The following is a 15,593-nucleotide window of genomic DNA, read 5'->3' on the forward strand; positions in this document are numbered from 1 at the left end:
CTCTAAGCATCTCTGACATTGAGTGGATGTGGATGCCTTTTTACTTGAAGCTTGATATCTTGGCCCTGTTCTGTACATGTCTTGATGGATAAAGGCGTTCAAATGTAAAAAGAAAAAGCGCTTGTGTACACTGAAGGATTGGCGGTCATCATGTGGTGTCGGCAGCACACAGATGGCACACAAACTGCCTTACCGTCCTCACCCGCATGCCAAACGTGTGGTATGGATAGCCCAACATGACGTATCTTGGCAGAGCTTTTTATACTCCAGCCGACCATCCTCTCTCTTTATATTCTCGAGAGATTTTCTTTTTCTTTTTCCTTTTCTCTTCTTGTTTTTGAATACAATATCAAACTTATTAAAAAATGGTAAGCCAAAGTCTAGAGCCTTGTTTTCCCGTGTAAATATCGTAAAAGAGAGCTCTACATCTGATATTCTGGAGGGCTAGAGGGTTCTCAGGATGGTCTGTATTTGCTCTACTTTTTCGTGTTTATCTTGAAACCAGTAGACATCAGCCAAGGAAGTATGCCAAGTACTTACACACAAGCTTCTAGTCATCTGGTGTAGCCGTCAACGACGAGTGTCTCTCCCTCTATCAAGATCTCAAGATCGGTAAGAAGTACAAGTATATCATCTTCAAGTTGTCCGGTAAGTTTCTCGAAAGGCATGCTGCTATGGAGACTCAAGACGCTAACTGGCAACCGCAATAGACAACAATGCAGAAATTGTTGTTGAGAAGAAGGCCGAGAGTGGTGACTATGATGACTTCTTGGCTCAGCTCCCTGAAAACGAACCTCGCTATGCCGTCTATGATTTCGATTATGAGAAGCCTGGAGAGGGTAAGAGAAGCAAGATTACATTCTACGCCTGGTAAGTTTTGAAATTTACAGCTATGCTTGCGAGTGCCCTTGTGTTAATCTGAAAAACGCGTTATTTAGGATTCCTGATACCTCCAAGGTTCGTCAAAAGATGTTGTACGCCTCCAGCAAGGATGCTATTCGTAAGAACTTGGTTGGTTTAGCTATTGAAATTCAAGGCACTGATGCTTCTGAGGTAAATATTTAAATTAAACATGTAATTATGGTAACATTTGTATTGATTCTGTTCGTCCTCTCTCCAGGTCGCCTATGAAGCTGTTTTGGACAAGGCCAGTCGTTCTGCTTAAAGATAATGTTTTTTTCTAATTCAATAAATATATAATCCACCTCTTCATCTTGCCTAACATCTTGCTCTAACAATGTCCCAAAAAGTCAAGCATGCATCTGTTTTTATTTCTTGAGTTTAAAGAAGCATGTGTAAATAATAAAATTAACACAAGATGCTCAAAAAGACCTTGGATAGAGTGCGTCTTTTGAGAACAGGAGTGAGTGTAATATGCAGTATATATACATATACATGAAAAGAGCATTGTTCATGAATATCTATAGTATCAAGTATAATGGAAAATCTACAGAAGATTCCGGGGTTTCAAGTAGGCAATGGTGGTCTCTGATTGTATCGCCATGGGTTTAATGGTGGTAAGGTAAAGGACTTTTCAGTAGGCTCTTCTTTAAAGTCCTTTTGATGTTGACGATCGGCCAGCGATGCCAACGTATCCAGAGGTGGAGAATCACGAGTCGATGTGGTAGGCGGTGTGTCATGTCGAAAATAAGAGCTAGAAGGAGGTGGAGGTGGAGATGATTGGTGTTGCTTGTTGGGGTATTGTTGTTGCTGATAGGAAGCAGCATAGATGGGCTCGTCAGCAGTGGGATCTTGTTTTGCCCATTCGATATCGTTTTCAGCGTCGTCCTCTGTTAATCCTAAAGTCAAAGAGCGTACAATGTTTGTTAAGGGTTATATAGTAACAGTGTTGGGTTAGGAAAAATCATGAAATGGTATAGCAAAAAAAAAAAAAAAAAAAAAAAAAAAAAAGGATATTAATCATCGAAGGTCTGTCAGGAGGCAACCATTCGCTCAAATGTTCATCATCCAAAGAGCCTGTTTCCATGCCATTATTTTCTGTATCGCATCATGAAGCAGCCAATCACACTTACTTTGGACATGATTTGAGTAGTATTCCTGTTCCAATGTGTTGATTTTGTGTTGCACATGCTGTATCATGGATCGTCGGAGGGCTAACTTGTCCCACTTGAAAATCACTCTGTTATTAAGCCGCAAGCAGTTCATTTCCTAGGCAACTTACATAGTATTGCGAATATGCAGCATATTTCTGGGAATTGAAAAAGTTGTTGACATTACCCTCAGCAAGGGATCGACGCATTTCCGCTACGCTCAGCATCTTTGTTCTCTTGGACTCAATGTCGCTCAATAGCCTGTGGTATTCAGAGTGTGATCCATCCTTGACAGCCTTTTCAAGCTTGTCCAATTCAGTTAATCTGCACATTAAAAAATATATTAGCACTGCTTGGTGATTTGTTTGTGTATATTGCACTGATTTTCAACTTGCCTTTCTTTGATGATGATATCTCTTTGTGCTTTCTTGGCTTCTCTCGCTTCTTTGGAAATCCTTTGGGCGGTATTTCTTGTTTCACGTTCGCCGTCTCCATTTAAATTACTGCCATTTTGCACATTTGAATTCATGGGAGGTGTGGATGATGAGGACATGGCTGCTGCTGGTGTTGCGGGTGTTGCTGATGCCGATGCTGGAAGAGGAGGAGTTGCTTTCGAGTACGCATCGCTGCTGGCACTACCTACTCTCTTTTTGTTGCTGCTCTGGTTGCTGCTCTTTGCTTTTCTCTTTCTCTTTCTTGAATCGGTAGTTTCATAGCCACTGCTTTCCACAGATTGAGACCGCGTAACACGACCGCCATTGGAGGCGAGGCTGTTGCTAGTTACTTGGCTGCCAATGTTTGGATTAAGCTCATCAGAGGATACAGGAGAAGCGACATCTTCCTCCATGACGGGCGATGCAGAGCGAGCTGACCTGCTTGTTCTTCTTGTTTGAATTCTACTGTTGCTCTCCATCATGTACACATCCTCTACTTTGTTTTGTGACATTTTCAAATTTTTCAGCTTGGTGTTATTGAGACTGAGAAGGAAAAAGGGAAAGCAATGAGGGAAAAGGGAAAAAACAGCAAGAAAATAAATAGGAATCTGGGTGTATATGAAATCCAATGGTGCTCAACTATTTGGGCTCCCTCTTTGTAGTTCCGTGAAAAAAGTGTGTTCGTTTGTCGGTAAATATTTGAGTGCTCCTCCTGCTGCTCTTGGTATAACGCTGCTAGCAGCTCAAATGACGTCGCATCTACTCATTTATGCTGTATATAAAGTGCGATCTTTGCAAAAGCCTTTTCCGTCCTTTTCCTCCAGTTACTAATTATACAGTCCAACATGCCTACTGCTACCTCAGATCGCCTCGCCAGTCTTCGCTCCCAGATGAAGGAGCATCAGGTGGATGCCTTGTAAGTGCCTGTTCAATCCATCATCTCCATCACATTGCTCACAACCCAATGCTATAGCCTTGCTCCGTCTGAAGATGCTCATCAGGTAAGATTGAATCCTCGCATCCATGATCATGCCAATGGTGCTTATACACACGGCTTCTTCTTCAACAGAGTGAATACATTGCTGACTGTGATAAGCGTCGCCATTGGATCTCTGGATTTACTGGCTCTGCTGGTAAGTTGAATGATATGGGAGGCACCAATTAAGCTTTTCTCACGATGAAATCGTTTTAAGGTTTCGCCATTGTTACTAGCACGGAAGCAGCTTTGTTCACTGACGGCCGCTACTTTTTGCAAGCATCTCAACAGTTAGATGATAACTGGACCTTGATGAAACAAGGCCTTCCTGGCGTTCCTACCTGGCAAGAATATCTGGTCAAGGTACGCTCTCATCTACATAGACTATCAGTGCACATTGGACTCTGATGTTTTATTTTGATAGAACCTTCCTGCTGGTTCTCGTATTGGTCTTGACCCTACTCTTATCAATGCTGGTAATTTCCACATAATACCTTCCTGATCATAGATGTTCATGCCTCTTTTTAGTCGATGCTCATCAGCTTAATGTCCAACTCGAGCCTCTTGGTTCATCGTTGGTTCCTATCCATGAAAACCTGATTGATCTTGCCTGGGGTAAAGATAGACCCGAGTCACCAAAGGACAAGGTCTTTGTGCAACCCGTTCAGTTTACAGGTAAAAAGAATGAATTAGTCAACTAATGCCGAAAAAGGTAACTGACATTGGCTGACCAGGCAAATCTGTACATGACAAATTGGAGGAATTGCGTACCCACATCAAGAACAAGAAGGCATATGGCACTGTCGTATCGGCTTTGGATGAGATTGCTTGGTTGTTCAACTTGAGGGGTTCCGACATTGAGTGCAACCCTGTCTTTTTCTCCTATGCCATCGTCAATGAAACGGAGGCCATTCTATATCTGGACTTGGATAAATTGACAGATGAGGTTAAATCTCACTTGGGTTCTGCCGTAACCACTAAACCTTATAGCCAGTTCTTTGCTGACCTCAAGGCATTGAACTTGGACGGAAAGAAGTTGTTGGTCAACAACAAGACTAGTTTAGCAGTGGAAGTTGCTGTTGGAGAGGTAATTGGTTTAGGGGAGATGTAGCAATTGACATGAAAGGATCTAAATCGCCCAATTGACAGACTAATGTGTTGGAGGAGAGATCTTTCATTACTGATGCCAAGGCCATCAAGACCAAGGAAGAGTTACAAGGCATGCGCGATTGCCATCTCCGTGATGGCGCTGCTCTTGTTCATTACTTTGCTTGGCTTGAAAACAAGTTACTTGCTGGTGAAAAGCTGAGTGAAGTAGAAGCCGCTGATCGTCTGGAGCAATTCCGCGCTATCCAAGAACACTATGTTGGCCTCTCTTTTGCTACCATCTCATCCACAGGATCTAACGGTGCCATCATTCACTACAAGCCGGAACCTGAAACTTGTAAGATCATTGACCCTGATAACATCTACCTTTGTGATTCCGGAGGACAATACAAGGATGGCACCACTGACGTGACCCGCACCTTCCATTTCAAGACACCTTCTGCCTATGAAAAGAGATGCTTCACTCGTGTTCTTCAAGGCCATATTGCCATTGATGAAGCTGTGTTCCCCAAGGGCACCACTGGTTACTTGCTTGATCCATTTGCTCGTCAGCATCTCTGGAAGGATGGTTTGAACTTCTTGCACGGTACTGGTCATGGTGTTGGTTCCTTCTTGAATGTGCACGAAGGGCCTCACGGTATTGGCATTCGTCCTCACTTCAATGACACTCCTCTTGCTGCCGGCATGACAGTGACCGATGAACCTGGTTACTACGAAGATGGCAAATTCGGTATCCGTATTGAAAATGTCATTCTTGTCAAGGACGTTGAGACTCCCAATAACTTTGGTGGTCGTGGTTACTTGGGCTTTGAACATGTTACTATCGTTCCCATTGGTCTCAATTTGATTGATGTTGATCTCTTGTCTCCATCTGAGATCAAGTGGGTCAATGCTTATCATGAAGAGTGTTTGGCCAAGCTTGGTCCTCTCGTCGCTCACGATGAATTAGCAACTGCATGGCTCAAGAAGGAAACTGTTCCCATCTAAATTGCCCACCCTTGTATGCACTGTAATCTTGTATAATAAATTTCTACAGTATTGAGACATACCTTGTAATGCATTGACTTTAGAAACCTCTTGCTAATAGTTACAGCAGTAAAGCATACGTCTTTAGGCCTTTATTCGTAGATAAAGATCGTTGGTCTTGCCAGAAATACTCGTGTATAGTATCAGTGGCCCTCAAAAGCACCTATCGCTGTAAGGTTGTGCAAGTCTGCTCTGCATCCATCGACTTCTCCAGACAACAGCATGCTTCACCACACTGCCATACGTTTCAACATGTATCAATACTCCAAAAATACCGCAAACATCAACTTCTACTTCAAATTTGAATTTTACAAGATGCAGCACGTCTGACTCATTAATCACATTCTGTTTTCGCATGGTTATTTGGCGATATAACCTTTTGCTCTTCATATATAAAGAAATTTACTGCCAAATTTGGCGATTTTTAATCGCTGATATCTCCTGCTACAAGATGTTTTGAGCGCTTAGAGTAGTGCCAAACAGTTCTTCTCGACTGTCTTTTACCTACTGATACGTTATCTCGATTTTTTTTTGGGTCATGAAAAATCGATCAAATCCGCACCGCATATTACCATACTCTTCGATGTTTTAACGACAGAACTTGAAGTTTTCTACACTCAGTTTAGTGGTTGAATCAACGAGGGTCAGCTTAAATAAAAAATAAAAAAAAAGTTTGGTTGTAAATTTTTGGGCACAATCCCCTCCAATCTCCCCTGGCATTTTGATTTTTTCTGCTTGCATTTTGAGTTTTTTTTTGCCTACTTTATACTTCACTTTCGCCTACGTCGTTTCATTTTGGCCAAACTTCTGGCTTGCTGATGCCTACATTTATTTTCTTTATTTAATCAATTTTGCGTGTATTTCTAAGCTGCTACATATGGTGGTCCTCGTTGGCATCAGCAGTGATATCTACATAGAGGCTCTGACGTTTGTTTACTTGAGATAATTACCAAACCAAAGCTGCTACATACATTACCATAGGCAGAAACAGTTAAACAGCCATCCGTTTCTAAAAATATCCGAAAATGAGGAAAGTAATCTAATTATAATCGACATTTGACGCCATTCAAATTAATTGTGTTCCACAGACCCTGTAATTTGTCCTCAATATTTGTCTGATGAGGTGCTTGTTCTCGAAAACCTTTTTTCTCTTTCTCTATAAACAAATATCACCATGAGTAGCATCGAAGACGCAAAGCTTCTTAAGCAATTGAAGAAGCAAGAACTTAAAAAGCTGGACAGAATGAAGCGAATCCAGAACGGAACTGCAACTACACATGACAGAAGGTTGTATAAAAAAGAACGTGACGCCATGAAGCGCAGACTTGCAGAGCAAGAAGCAGAGAACGTTGCCAAGAGAAGTAGAAGTAGAAGCAATGGCAGTGGATCTGCAGATGAAATGTACGCACGACTTGAAGAGGCACGACAACAAATGGATGAAGATGCTGATGAGTTTGGTATGTGGGTGGACGACGACAGTCAGGATCATCCAGCTCCAGTTGAACGTGTAGAACGAGTTCACAATCGTAACTTCAACCCGAAGAAGCAAAGAAAGCAGTTCTGGGCGGAAGGCAGTGAAGCATTGCTCACTGCATTCATCGAGTCTTTCAAGAGGTGTGGCGAGCCCGACTTTAGACTCGAGAAGCCCTTGGAAATGGAGAAGCCTGCTAGTTGCAACTGCTCAATCAGACGCACCTCTGACTTGACTGGATTCATGTTTGGTGGTAATTGATCGTACAAAATTAAGCTTTTCATTTTTTATTGATTAAATTGCTGTTTTAGGACCTTCGAAGTTCTCGGTGGCATACTGTGATCATCAATCTCTTTTGGAAACCCTTGTGCTCTGTCAGATGCTCCCAACTTCCACTCAACAACCAAAATCGGCAATCCATTTCTCAGTTTTTGAGTATGGTAACATTGCCAAGCTAGATGGCTATGTTTCCAACCATGGATTCACCAAAATCTACAATTCTTGGTGTTTGCAACGAGGTGGATTCAGCAAGGACGTAAGTCTACCCCTTGGTAGTATGATGTCCGCTTACATGTATTCTTTGATTGTAGTTCATTTCGATGGATGCCTCTGTATATAACATGCTTCAAGTGATTTACAGAAATGTTCATAAGCATGCAATGGATCGTCTGCGTGAAGAGAATTCGTTGGCTTTGCAAGTAGGTTGCTATGCTTGCCATGTAAGTTACATGATTATCGTATGCAACTTAGAAAAGCCTGGAGCATCTCTCTAAACAAAAATGATAGGGTGCTGAACGCAAGTTTGTGTCCATGGATGGTAATTTTTCGTGGAGAAGACGCAAAGATCGCAACTCTAGCAAGAACAACTGGGAGCAGGGCATCTTTGCTCCGTCAAGAGCAGAGAGTGCCTTGGTGGCACCTCCTGAGGAAGTTGAGCGGTTCAATGATCACACTGAGGTCACTGACGAAGAGGTACCTGAAAGATTAATATATGAGGCACTTTTTAATAACAATTATGTCAAATCAGTGCTTACTTCGAGATCTTGACAGTGACTTCAAGGCCGGTGTTGACCATAGACGACAAAATGGCAACCGATTTGATGAGTGTGGTGTGTTCTCTTTGAACTGTGCCAGACATGGTATTGTCGAGCGTATCTTTGACATCTTTGGTGGCGAAGGGTAAATCAACAAGGAAAGATGCGACCTAAGAAAAGCTAACATCATAATTTGTAGACGCAAGTACGCTTTGGCTGCAATCAGTCATGTGGTTGATAACTTGGGAGACCAAGAAAAGCTGGCTGTCTTGTATGACATCGTTTGCATGTGCCAAAAAAGAATAGAGGTAAGCATTCAGCTTGTTCACTACTCATAATCTTAAATGCCTTGTTTGATTTAGGAGTCTGTCCCTCTCATAAATAGACATGACCCCATCTATGGCGTAGCCATTTTCCATGCTTTGGCTCACAGCCTCAACTGCCAAGTCAAATACTTTCCAAGATATGTGAAGGGTATGGCTCTCACAGGTAAGCGACTATGAATTTCTCTGTGAACTGTAAGACTGTTATTAATTCATCCAATTTATAGATGGCGAATCTGTTGAAAGAGTGTGGTCCCACTGCAATCATTTTGTAAGCATGTCTCGCAATATGAGCAAGGCCAACCGACACGCTCTTTTGACACAGGTCTTGGACAAGTATAGAAGTGACAAGATAGATTCTTTGGGTAAGGACCTCGCATATGTTGACGGACGGAGACTGACATAGCTGTCATTCTAGCCTCTTACATCAACAGAAAGTACAAGAAGGTGCTTACAAAAATGCGTCTTCTCAACATGTCGATAGCAGAGTACAAGAATTTGGAGCAGGAGTGGCTCAAACATGCAGATAATCTCTGTATTTTTCCTGATTTTTCTGGCCTGGAACAGATTCAAAACAGTGCTGAGAGAGTGGAAGCTTTGCGTAACGCAAAGGTACACTATCTGATTTTGGTTGCTCAGCATATGACGCTCATCAACAAGGAGACAAAGAGGTAAGCTTTTAATCAGTAGAGAATTACAGATCTAACCTTGTTGTGCTTGCAGCAAATTTACTGGGTATCATGTTGAGCACTTGAGAAAGACCTTGCTTGTCAAGATCCAACTCATGGAGCGCCAATTTGAGTTCTTGCCTGTCAACAGGCCCAAAAATTTCAAGGATCCTCTGTTTGGCGAGTATCATGTCCAAGTCAAAGACTGCAGATATGATGCTCTAAACAATTACCTTACTCACCTCCTCTTTGCCATTGTCATGAGAGAGAAAAAGCTGCATCAACCTGCAGGCTCCTCTGGTAAGTCTTATCCAAGTTTCGGAATGGCTGGCAAGGGTCTAATGAACAATCTATGTAGGAACTGCCAAGGCAGCCCGTATTGTAATCTCTCTTGAAGCATTGCACCGGCTAACCGAAAAAGTCATTAGTCGCATCAACGCTTTAGTGTTAAAGTATTTTGGTAATATAAGCAATTGAGTGGTTAGGATTTTGTACTCAACAATATTCGCATTAGATGGTGCTGAAGACAAGATGAAGATGACCGTTGGCAGGGAAGTTGAAAAGCTGAGAACTTCAGCTCAAGGTGAGAACATCTTGGGACTGTCGGATGCCCTGGCAAACTGGCATCTTCTGAACAGACACGTCGAGGAGGCAACACTGTTAATTGTAAGGCCATCAGATGAAGCCACCACTTGAATCGTGTGCTCACCAAATCCAAACAATAGGAGGAATCAAATAGGTTTGTCTCCAACCTTACGAAGGAGTATGATGAGATGGAGAGGGCTTTGAGAAGCCAAGAGAGCCATTTGCTGAGAAGGCAATTCCTTCAAACTTGTCGCCGGCTCTACGTAGCCAAGAAGACCTTGCAGCAGGTCAGAAACCAGGTCCAACCTACCATCAGTCTTACACCAACCCCAGATGGCTCAACCAACGATCTGGTGGTCATTGAATATCAGCAGTTTGAGTTGCTCAATGAAGGTGATGCTGTCGCTGAAGAAGATAGCGAAGATGATGATTTCGCGGAAGGTGGCGATGATGAAGAAGACCTACAGGAAGTCTTACGGGAGATCGGGGATGCGTCATTGGGTAGGTAGAGCATTTTCCTTTTTTCCAATCCATTAGACTTTTCTTTTTCTTTCATTTACTTTATAAATTTCCCAAAAGCTGTATGTTATTACCAAAAAAGGCTATACTTGATCTATTTTTGATAGATGATTGCCTTCACCAAGACGAAAAGAGCGATTGGTCAATGTTACTACAGGAGAAGGGTTGCTGAAATTTAGAAATCTTCTTTTTCTCTACTGATTTTTTTTTGTCTGGTAAGTCCAGTTGCATACGTTTGCAGTAAGACCTAGCCCATGTGTTCTCGGTTTAAATCAAGGAATGAGATGGATCGCTTTCCTATTATTGTCAACTGCCTGATTCTATGATATGACAGAGCTATTGCCATTTTTATTTAAGACGGTAGGTGGTAAACGTCTAGTAGGCCAGAATACCTTCAAAATAGGGGAGAACTATTGCCATTTTCTTTTCGAGGTAAGTGTGCTTCTATTACTATAGTAAACCAATATCAATAAATTGCCTTTCTACCCTTCATTTGATCTCGTTTCCCTTGTATTGTTTATTTTTGCGTAAAATACCGTTCACAAAAATGCTACATAGCATAAGAGTGTTTTTTTTCTTATTGATTAAGTCATGATTCGATAGAAATAATGTCGAAATACATTAACAAAGTTATGCATCACCTTGAACCACGATGACAGTTCTACACACACGACACTTTCACAAAAAAACAAAGCCAAGATCGTGCCTTGAACCAGCACCTTTACTTTGACAACTAGACGCTCTACCCAAGCAAAAAAAAACATCCCAGATAATTTCTAAGAATTTATATTTCTATATTGTATCTTGTAAAAAAATTGCACGTGATCAATTTTTGTTATGTTGATTATAATGTTGATTACTTCGTATATAATTGCTATATACTATTAGACGAAAGTATAAATAATACAAAATATATGTATAATTGGTTATAATTTATTAAATTGCAATTTGATGCCTAAATTTACCGTCAAAGTGATGGCATGCTTGGGAATGTTGGTTTGAGATGATACCAAGGACCAATTACCATATAATACTTGGTAACATCGAGCGGCAAAGCATAAAGAAAGATAGAAAAAAATCAGTTTCAATTGCTTGTGATAGTACATGGCTAGAGTGTACCGTATACAGCATTTTTGGTTGTAGGTTATTAACAAGAATGTCAGCAAATGACAATATGATACGAGAAGACATAGTCTGTGATCATTAACGTAGTGTTTTGACATTCAAGGATTGCAGTAATCAAAGGAGCATATATGGCTTGAAGTGGAATAAATTTTTAACAGTTTTGAGTCTTTGAAGTTGTAGCTCGTACAGACAATCCATAAACCACTGCATAGCTAACGTCTGAAATGTCAAATCTTTCATTAGCACTTCCCTAAACATATGCCGTATAATTCGTTAACGGTATACATCGATTCAACTTAAGTGAATCTACTGTTTGATTTTTTTTTCTTTCTTACATGTGTCGTCTTTTGATATATCTCATGTCATATTGTACTATTATCAACACATGGTAGTGGCTATCCGCCATTGATACTCCTTTATGCGTTGTTAGTGTACTTTCACAATTTTTGTTTGTTGACAGCTGTACAATGATTCAGAATACTATATATTATCACTTCTAGATACGAAGAAATGTGGATAACGCCTGCTCTCAATTTAGACATTAATTCTGTTATTCTGACGGCACCAGATTGTCTTTGAACCTGCTGAACATCCCAAACGTGTAGTTTATAAGAAACTTATTTGGTTTTGGTTTCTAAAATGGTTGTTGGCAAGATATAGTTGTCAAGCCCAGATACCATCATATTTCACTTTCCCTGACAATCAGATGTATCACAGTAGAACAGACGTAGAGTACGCGATCATGAACAAAGACCAAGCAACATCTGAACCACTACTTGGTATTTCATTAACAAACGAAATTTACAAAGCCAACGTGTACTAATCTTCGAAGAAGCTTTTATTCCTCAAGATTATAACGCGAGCGCGCTTCAGTAACTTGCTCCTGGCTGGCCGTACCTTCCAATGTCGAAAACAAAACTTTGATCCTTTTCTTGATTTCAAATTCATTAAAAAAAGAGAACATGAAAGCAGTGAAGTAAAGAAAACAAGGTCTCCAAGAACGATCATTTCGTCCTCTCATTGCCATATACAATAACATGGTCTCCTCAAGAGGGTTTTGCTCAATCAGAGCAGCATCAACCTTTTTAAAGATGAGCAACCAGTCTCCAACCTTGTCGCAGAAGTCCATTCCAAGATAGCGCTTGTTGTAGTTGCTCATGTTTAGCTCCGTTTGGTGGCGAAAGCGAAGCGTGTAAAATGCAAAGCACATTCGGAAGATCTGCATCTCGGAAATGGGCGGCTGCTTACTCTTGGTGCGCTTCAATTTGAAATCATTGATTGCTGCCAACAAAGCTTGCCAGATGTTCTCCTGATCACCTTTAAAATCGTTGACTATCTGGTTGCCTCATCACGCAATTTGTTTCTTCTTTTGTTGTCGTTTTTCTTGTCTTGCTGCTTTCTTTTCTTTTCTTCTTGAATTTCTTCCTCAATTATTTGTTGCTTCTTCTGCCCAATTTCCTCGGCAGTAGGGTGAACAACAATTGCTTCAGGAGCTACTGTCAGGGCTGCAGCATTAGCGGCTTTGGGCTTACTGCCTGCCCGGTAACCGGTTTTCTTGCGTTTTGGGGATGCTGCAGTGGTAGTATCTGATGTAATATCTAGTTGGAGAGCAGCTGATCTGTTGCGTGTTGTGGGTGGCATAGTATTTATGTGGTGAAAAGTGAGCTGTATTAACTGAAGTTGTTTCGTTAAGAGAGATTCAAACGTTTAACAGTCGTCAACAGTTGGGGTCCCTCTAGATGTGGGAGATGCTATGACCTACAATCACTACATGAAATGGATATAACTAAGCATTAAGGTCTTTGATAAGTGGTTTGAACAATTGCAATCGAAGTAAAATATGATGCTCCATGGTAACCATTATAGATTGCAGTATATAACAAGAGTATGGCATTCAAATTCATAGGCCCATGGCAAAAGATACTCCATGCCTATGGTACCTTGCTCTATACTTATGGCACTATATACTCCATACCTATGGCACCCTGCTCCATACTTACGGCACTTTATACTCCATACCTATGGTACCCTGCTCTATACTTATAGCACTTTATACTCCATACCTATGGTACCCTGCTCCATACTTATAGCACTTTATACTCTATACCTATGGAACCGAGTGCCATACTTACGGCATGTTGTCTCGTAGGGAACTGCGAATTTGCTCGTGTCTCTATCGTGCCAATATGAATGCTTGAATCATATCTTGTCATTGCTCTACGTTGCCCGCGATATTTGTTTTTGTAGCTCGAGTTTCTTTATCATCTGTGCAATCCTTGACTGAAAAAAGGAAGGTAAAGGTCAAAGATCCAACACAATGCTACTTGGTGTATGTGATATTAAAATAAAAACAAATATTTACTGAACTTTTGGAAGAATATTATTTCAATTATCATTTTCGTCCCCTTGAGCGTTGCTCTTATCTTCATCACTGTCATCATCATCAGCTCACAGCTTTTCAAAATAGATGGTTCTGTCCTTAAAGCCCTGAAGCAATGTATCCATCGAATTGTCGCCGTCATAGACATCGAAGGACGTCTTCCCGTCACGAACAGGAGGAACAATGCCAGTGGGCCATCCAACCATCTTCACGCCCAAACTACGCATCTTCGCGTCATTGAACAAAGACAGCCAAGGAACACATTTGTATTGTCTTCTGCTAACTTCATCTATCCTCAATAAGATTAGCAATCCTATTTATTTAAAGATTATATACTATCACACTTACTGAAGGCTGCAGAGACTGCAATCTGCAAACTTTTCTTCATGTCCGTCTTGGTTCGCTTTCTTACTGGCTCATGACCAGTGGCAGGAGAGGTGATAACAGCGGCATGGGATGTGATAGCAGCAGAGTGAGCAGATGGGCCGCGTAGCTTTGCTGGGATCGGCAATTGCTTAGAGTTGGGAGCGCAATCTGGCACTCTGGAGGCGCTGTTGATGTCCTCTTCATCTTCATCATCGTCACCACTACAATAGCTACGATCATTGTCGTCTCCATTGTCACTCTCATCATAACTGCTGAAAACGCCTTCGGAATCAGCCTCAGCATTTTGATTATCCTCGTTCTCATCGTTCGTGTCAGTATCAGTACCAATGTCATTACCAACAACGTCAACAAAAGCGACATTGACAGCATCAACATCCACATCAGATTCAACAAGAGGAGTCACCTCAGCCTCATCGGCCTCAGCATAACTGTCATCCTGGTCACCAAAAGCCGGCAAATCGATAACCGCAGGCACTGCGGCAGGCAAGACAGGATAATGCAATTGCTTGCGTTTTCTTGTCTGTCTATGAGGAGCGGGAGCAGCCCTTTGTGCTTTAAAAATCGGTTATCAGAAATGATGAGTTTTGCTGTGCCAAATGCATTTTCCAAATCATTTACCTTCAGTAAAACGCACTACAGAGTTGCCCAACACCATTCTTCTCAAACAGCTTACGATTGAGAATGTTGAGAGTTTAGCATTGACAGTATTGACGCATTTCGTTGTCATAGCTATGAATCAATGTGCAATCAATTTTTTTAGACTCTACATTGTACCAGCAAGACGTACAAGAGTACTTACCTGAATTACTATACAAGCCTGGAGGATACAATTCCTCATGCAAAGTATCAGTGTACGTTATCAAAAAAGCATGGGTGTTGTAGTTGGTCATCAAATACTTCAGATTGTTGTTCATTTTCTTCATATCATCTTCAAATTGCTCGCTTCTAGCAAGCAAAGAAGGAATTTCAGCATTGTTTGTGGCGGCTGCAACTGACTCCAACCGCCTTCTTTCATTCTCTCCAAGCACGCGGTACTCGGCTGAAGTCAGTGCGGACAGCTCGCCAAAGGACAATCTCTCCTCCTTAGGCCTAAGCTTGTTCTTGGCAGCCATCTCTGCCATAAATACCGACCATTCAGTGGCTGGAGAGCCTTTCAACATCTCTATCTTGCCGTGGAATTCGTCCAGCTTGTCAATGAACAAGTTGCCACAGACGAATCGGCGAACCTTGTCTTCTGAAAGCCTGTGGCTGTTGTCATCACTGTTCACGAAATCGTCAACCAATTTGTTGACATTGCGGAAGAGCTCTTTTAATGAGCTAGTGGTCTCTTGAGCAGTGGGCAAGTATTCAGGCAATGACATTTTAGTTAATAAAATTAGGAAGAAGGAAGTTTGAATTGCGTTTCATTGGCTCTATTAAATGATCTTTACTGCGTTCTGATACGAATGTTTACAATTGTTCGTCACATTAAATCTAAGGTTTACGGTTCCCCTGATTGAGAATAAAG

The 15,593-nt window shown here is 41.4% G+C and overlaps 6 protein-coding genes across 6 annotated transcripts; 3 read left to right on the plus strand and 3 right to left on the minus strand.

Annotated features, from left to right (window-relative positions):
• Positions 1 to 365: 365 nt before the first annotated feature.
• On the plus strand, positions 366 to 1,165 carry ATC70_000553 (uncharacterized protein; the record flags this gene model as incomplete). The annotated part of the gene is made up of 5 exons (XM_064819967.1): positions 366 to 368; positions 555 to 648; positions 711 to 870; positions 939 to 1,053; positions 1,121 to 1,165. The coding sequence occupies 5 exons, from the start codon at positions 366 to 368 to the stop codon at positions 1,163 to 1,165; spliced, it is 417 nt and encodes a 138-aa protein (XP_064683887.1).
• Positions 1,166 to 1,467: 302 nt separating this feature from the next.
• Positions 1,468 to 2,997, minus strand: ATC70_000554 (uncharacterized protein; the record flags this gene model as incomplete). Its single annotated transcript, XM_064819968.1, has 4 exons — positions 1,468 to 1,799; positions 2,034 to 2,127; positions 2,183 to 2,375; positions 2,447 to 2,997. 4 exons carry the CDS (start codon positions 2,995 to 2,997, stop codon positions 1,468 to 1,470), a joined length of 1,170 nt encoding a protein of 389 aa, XP_064683888.1.
• A 333-nt stretch (positions 2,998 to 3,330) lies between these two features.
• Positions 3,331 to 5,555, plus strand: ATC70_000555 (Aldose 1-epimerase; the record flags this gene model as incomplete). Its single annotated transcript, XM_064819969.1, has 8 exons — positions 3,331 to 3,401; positions 3,459 to 3,486; positions 3,555 to 3,618; positions 3,679 to 3,824; positions 3,886 to 3,937; positions 3,990 to 4,136; positions 4,196 to 4,548; positions 4,611 to 5,555. The coding sequence occupies 8 exons, from the start codon at positions 3,331 to 3,333 to the stop codon at positions 5,553 to 5,555; spliced, it is 1,806 nt and encodes a 601-aa protein (XP_064683889.1).
• Positions 5,556 to 6,768: 1,213 nt separating this feature from the next.
• Positions 6,769 to 10,184, plus strand: ATC70_000556 (uncharacterized protein; the record flags this gene model as incomplete). Its single annotated transcript, XM_064819970.1, has 13 exons — positions 6,769 to 7,318; positions 7,377 to 7,600; positions 7,656 to 7,784; positions 7,852 to 8,037; positions 8,093 to 8,244; positions 8,299 to 8,407; positions 8,462 to 8,588; positions 8,650 to 8,787; positions 8,841 to 9,093; positions 9,146 to 9,390; positions 9,449 to 9,550; positions 9,605 to 9,756; positions 9,816 to 10,184. 13 exons carry the CDS (start codon positions 6,769 to 6,771, stop codon positions 10,182 to 10,184), a joined length of 2,736 nt encoding a protein of 911 aa, XP_064683890.1.
• A 2,467-nt stretch (positions 10,185 to 12,651) lies between these two features.
• Positions 12,652 to 12,960, minus strand: ATC70_000557 (uncharacterized protein; the record flags this gene model as incomplete). Its single annotated transcript, XM_064819971.1, has 1 exon — positions 12,652 to 12,960. One exon carries the CDS (start codon positions 12,958 to 12,960, stop codon positions 12,652 to 12,654), a length of 309 nt encoding a protein of 102 aa, XP_064683891.1.
• Positions 12,961 to 13,767: 807 nt separating this feature from the next.
• ATC70_000558 (uncharacterized protein) lies at positions 13,768 to 15,447 on the minus strand (the record flags this gene model as incomplete). Its single annotated transcript, XM_064819972.1, has 4 exons — positions 13,768 to 13,988; positions 14,048 to 14,638; positions 14,705 to 14,815; positions 14,886 to 15,447. 4 exons carry the CDS (start codon positions 15,445 to 15,447, stop codon positions 13,768 to 13,770), a joined length of 1,485 nt encoding a protein of 494 aa, XP_064683892.1.
• Positions 15,448 to 15,593: the final 146 nt, after the last annotated feature.

Source organism: Mucor velutinosus, assembly GCF_035048745.1.
Source record: "Mucor velutinosus strain NIH1002 chromosome Unknown tig00000041, whole genome shotgun sequence".
Taxonomy (NCBI): domain Eukaryota; kingdom Fungi; phylum Mucoromycota; class Mucoromycetes; order Mucorales; family Mucoraceae; genus Mucor; species Mucor velutinosus.